This window comes from Octopus bimaculoides, chromosome 9 (assembly GCF_001194135.2).
Source record: "Octopus bimaculoides isolate UCB-OBI-ISO-001 chromosome 9, ASM119413v2, whole genome shotgun sequence".
Lineage (NCBI taxonomy): Eukaryota > Metazoa > Mollusca > Cephalopoda > Octopoda > Octopodidae > Octopus > Octopus bimaculoides.
The window spans coordinates 5,608,782-5,614,182 of record NC_068989.1 but is presented as its reverse complement, the minus strand read 5'-3'; the positions used below and the strand labels follow the sequence as shown (position 1 = coordinate 5,614,182).

The 5,401-nt window shown below is 36.3% G+C and overlaps 1 protein-coding gene and 1 long non-coding RNA gene across 5 annotated transcripts in view; one reads left to right on the top strand and one right to left on the bottom strand.

The window, feature by feature from the left end:
* LOC106878116 (UPF0415 protein C7orf25 homolog) overlaps window positions 1-5,137 on the top strand; it is a 256,888-nt gene extending 251,751 nt beyond the window's left edge. For all 3 annotated transcript variants that reach the window (XM_052970393.1, XM_052970394.1, XM_052970395.1), the window contains one exon: window positions 2,622-5,137. In XM_052970393.1, coding sequence (XP_052826353.1) covers window positions 2,622-2,636 — 15 coding nt within the window. In that variant the 3' untranslated portion in view covers window positions 2,637-5,137. The remainder of the gene's footprint in view (window positions 1-2,621) is intronic.
* LOC128248690 (uncharacterized) overlaps window positions 1-5,401 on the bottom strand; it is a 57,317-nt gene that overhangs the window by 24,984 nt on the left and 26,932 nt on the right. For both annotated transcript variants that reach the window (XR_008264847.1, XR_008264848.1), the window contains exon 2: window positions 3,630-3,800. This is a non-coding gene — a long non-coding RNA (uncharacterized LOC128248690). The remainder of the gene's footprint in view (window positions 1-3,629; window positions 3,801-5,401) is intronic.

Below are 5,401 nucleotides of genomic sequence, written 5' to 3'. Positions count from 1 at the left end.
ATAAAATTAATTAATTTTTAATCCAGTGGAATTATGTCAGCATCCAGTTTGTAGATGTATGGCAAAATGCTTTGACACTATCATTTTATGGTATGTAATGCTACAATGGATAGGAATATAATGGTGTGTGGTGGGATGTTTGTATCTTTTGAATAGTTGCCATAATTCTTCTAAGCAGTCATTTCTCTCTGTATTTATGGGAAAACACACACAAACACATGCACACACACAAACACATGCATACACACACGATTCCATATATATATATATATATATATATATATATATAAGGCATCAGATGTGGTGTACAAGAGAGACGACTGGACTGGTATGGTCATTTGATGCGAATGAACGAGGACAGCTGTGTAAAGAAGTGTCAATCTCTAACTGTAGAGGGAACCTGTGGTAGAGGTAGACCCAGGAAGACATGGGACGAGGTGGTGAAGTATGATCCTCGAACTTTGAGCCTCACAGAAGCAATGACTAGTGACCGAGACTTTTGGCGATATGCTGTGCTTGAGAGGATCCAGCAAGCCAAGTGAGATCAGAGTCATGGCTGATGCTGGTGTCAAATAACTGGTGCCCATGCTGGAGGCATCTAATGAACACTTTTTGAGTATTGGGACTCATGGAGGCAAACTCGACGTCTTCAGCTTTGACCCTGCACACAAGTGACCATAGGGAAAAAGAAGAAATTTTAGCGGTTATCAGCGGAACCTTCATTCATTCATTGAAACAACAAGAGAGGCCACCATACAATCTACCCTTTGGTTATTCCGTATTACTCCATGAGGAGCATAGGGCCAGATTTTGTTAAAGCACTTAAGAATTGCCTTAATCAATTTATTGCTGTAACAGGAATAAATTGTAATAACCTACTCAATTATATCGTTTCCTCTTCCTCCAAGAAGAAGCGGGGGGTGGGGGATATAAAAACGTTCCATCTTGAAACGAAAACCATTAAGAGTCAGTATCTTGAAGAAAATAACGAAGGGAACTAACTCTTGAATATAAACTTGACTTTGAAGTTATTCCCCTTGGTTTTTGATTGTTCCACTTCAAAATTATGAATGTCTGTACTAATAATATTCTATTTCTCACCCTCTGAACGCACGAGTATAGGTTTGATGGAAAAGAACAGAATTTACTATGTTGTTCATGTATACTAATATTACATGTCCAACAGTTCTTATCATACTTTATACACAAGCATTATACAATCCACTCTTTACTAAGAAAGTTTAATTTTAAACTGCATCCGTTAGTGGGGTGTTGGTTTGAGAATTCCAGGGTTTCAAGTAGTATAGAATTACTCCTTAGCTACCGTCTGTCCCAGGTCAGCTGTGACCTAGAGAGAATAGTAGCATCACTATCAGGGTCCCATGTATGGGTTAAGTAGCATGGCATGGAATTGCCTCCAGAAGATAACTCGTAGATACCACAATGGAACACTAGCAGATGAAACCCTTTCAGCTATTTAGCTGCTCATCTAAGAGAAGGTAACTCCATACATATCCTTTATCCTGAAAACTACTTGGTTCGTGGCACTTGTTGCACCAGACCAAAACAATTCTGAAGGATGAGAGAGTGTGGCTCTTTTATAATAATATTTATTGTTCAGTTTGTTCAGCAGACTGCAACACCATCACACGTTCTTCATAACTCTAGTGGCTGTAGGGAAAGCGGCGATGAGGACAGGTAGAGGATACTACTGGACGTTTTCAGCTTTGACCCTGCACACAGGTGACCATAGGGTGAAAAGAAATTTCAGCTGTTTTCAGTTGAACCTTCATTCATTGAAACAACAAAAGAGGCCACCATACAATCTACTCCTTTGGTTATTCCGTATTAACTCCATGAGGAGCATAGGGCCAGTTTCCCAGATTCTGTGCCATGTATATTTCTCTCTGGGTGGGATGCCAGTCAGTTGCAGGATTATTCATTTTATCGGGTGTGTAGACTGGAGCATCATGAAACGAAGTGTTTTGCTAAAGAACACACCATCTTGCCCAGTTCAGGAATCAAAACCTTACCATTAAGCCATGCATCTCCACATCATCAACCCTTAGACATCATTATATCAAGTCCTAGGATTCATTGAGCTGGTTACTTGGTTTCTATGGCGAGATTATAACATTCCTTTTGAACAGAATGCCAGGGTTACTCGTTGACAACTGAGCAGACTGGAGTAAAGTGCTTTGCTTAAGAGCATGCCATACTGCCCTGTCTGGGAATCGAAACCACAGTCTTACAGTCATGAGTCCAACACCCCTTTGCTTAGAGAGAAACCTTTTGAACACTTAAACTTTAACTATACTTTTGGGATGCCCACTCCTGTTTTTTGGGCCAGTGAAGTAACATCATCTGTCGACTACTTTTAGGCAGCCTTCCAGACATTTGAAGGAACTCGGTTCCTTAAAGATGCATCAGTAATATTTAAGATATTTTTCATGAAGTAATTTCAGTTCACACCTTTGTTTAATGCTTATGTTTAAATTAAAACAATTTTGTTTGGTCTGTAGCCAGGTAAGATACACATTGCTAATAATGGTTTGTATTGCAGCCCAGCTTTCTCTTTATTACTTTTCTGTCTTTCTCTCTCTCTTTTGTTTACCAAACAGGATTCTCAGCAATAAAGATGTCTTCAAAATGAAAGCAATACAGAAGGAACTTGTGGGTCATCATGTAACACACACACACACACACACACTACAAATGGTGTTTGCATTGGCAGCTGTTGTTGTGCATGATTTCTGTGATATAATTCTTTGCATATCTTGGAATTTTGAAGACCAGGGATGTCCGTAGGAGATATTATCTCCAGACAAATACCAGAACAAATTTTGCCTGTTTAATGTGTGTGTGTGTGTGTGATTTTATAGTTAAAGTTGGTTTTATCCTGCTTCTCCCTGGAATCGGTATACCAGGTAGTATATCAAATGAAGAAATATTTTCAATGAAGAAATATTTTAATGTTCAGTGCAATGAAGTGGTTGAACTTATCTTTTATATCCAGTAAATCAATGGTATTCTATTTCACAGCAATAATTTGCTAAGAATAACTTTATTTTTATGACTGCATTTTGACATTAACTTTTTGTCACTAAGTATCTATTTGTATTGTTATTGTATGGTATATCTGTGTAGTACATAAGTAGATATATATAGATAAATATATATATGCATACATATATATAAATATATGCAACTGCATGTGTTTAATTTTTTTTTTTCTTTTTGAAATATGTAACTTAAGCCATTTTCACAAAATTCTGTGCACAAAATTAATTGGTCATGTGATGGTTAAGACTAAGATACTAAAACACAAGTTTATGTCGGTGAACAATGTATAATAAACTCTTTTTACTCTTTTAGTTGTTTCAGTCATTTGATTGTGGCCATGCTGGAGCACTGCCTTTCGTCGAGCAAATCGACCCCAGGACTTATTCTTTGTAAGCCTAGTACTTATTCTATCACTCTCTTTTGCTGAACCGCTAAGTTACAGGTATGTAAGCACACCAGCATCGGTTGTCAAGTGATGTTGGGTGGACAAACACAGACACACAAACATATAACCCGGAACGTTTTTATATTCAGTATGAAATAGAAAATTTTTAAGGTATACTCACCTAAATGAAATGTGCATAAACTATGTTTACGGAAAGAATTTATAGCGATTACAAATAATATCCCAGTTATTGATCTCACGTTGTTTCATTAAATTGTGCTTTAACTCCAAATAATGTAACCATATTTTACACTGGGAAAACATTCATAGAATTGATTTGCTTCTGGCTGATCTGAAAATAGTAAATGAAGATAACTAGTAAATTTTGCAACGCATGGATCTATGCATGTTAACTGTGTTGCCTTTCAGCAAATAATCTAACATCCTAATACTACACAATGTATTGTGTAGTTAATTATGTTTCATACATTTGTAACAGTCCAATGGATAGAAATTCACAAATAAATAATAAATAAATAACATATGATGAACAATGCAATAGAATGGACAATATAAGAAATAATACATTACAAGGGCATACTGAAAAGTTCCTGGCTTTGGGTAAAAAAAAATACAGGAGGATCAGTTAATTAGGATTTTATTTAACATATCCCCCTCTCAGATTCATGCATTTATTGCAGTGGTCCTTCAGTTTTTTTAAGCCCTGTAAAAGAATCTGAAGTTTGGGCCTCCAACCAAGCCTTTTGCAATATTTTTAAAGCCAGGAACTTTTCTGCACCCCATGTATATATTAGCTTAATCACTTGTTGAGCAGAATGGCACAGTGAGGTGCATGAAAGCAGGTTATTGTATTTTATGTTCACTTGATCTTTTGACAAATACTTTTATATTTCCAGTCATTTTGTACCAGTTGCATATCTCCTCTACGATATTCAAATACCATTGCTTGTCTTTCAAAGCCAACCACCTGCAGTTCTTCATTGCAGGAGAATTCTCTGTCCATTATATGGTGCTTCAAATTTGAAGACCGGTGAAAATCACAGAGAGGAAGGTCTGATGACTATATATATATATATATTTACTTGCCATATATGTACTTGTGACAGCATTTACGCAGGGTGAATTGTGCTGGCTCCAGCCGAGTCCATCACGTCCCTCACAAACGCTGACCCCATTGGATGGTCAGCCCCAATGTTTCAGCAGGCAAGGTTATGCTTCTGCCTGCAGCCCAAAAAGCCTGCTCGCAAATTTGAGAGTAGCAGGCGCAGTGGATAATGTAGTGACTATTTATTATTGAAGTGCAGTGTTCATGTTCAGAGTTTCAGGGGAAATACAAGTTCACATGTGGTCCCTAATCACATGCATAAACACTTTGGGATAGTATGATTCATAGCAGTTCATCACCAATTATTGGAGCAGACATTGCCTGAATTTGAAGCAGGTGGTATCCATGCTAATTAATCCAAAGCCAGGATTCTAATAGGTGTTACTACTCCAGGCCAGAGAAAGTCTGGGAACAACAATGGGCTAAGAAGTGATTTCACGTTCCTCAAATACATGGAACTCCTGTACCAAGGCCCAACTACTGGATGCCAAAAAGCATATATTATAATTACTGTAATTTTGTGTTTTCCTCATTTCTGTAGATAATTAAAGATTAATTAAACATTGGTGTTTTACTTATTTTTCTTGGATATACGTATATATGTATATATATATATATATATACATATATATACACACGTATATGATATATATATGTGTATGATACATATAGGTGTGTAATATATATACGTGTATAATTTACGTGCGTAATATATATATGTATCAATAAATGTATAGAATATACACGTATATATATATATGTGTGTAATACATATAAATACATGCATAATATATATATATATATATATATATATATACGTGTATATA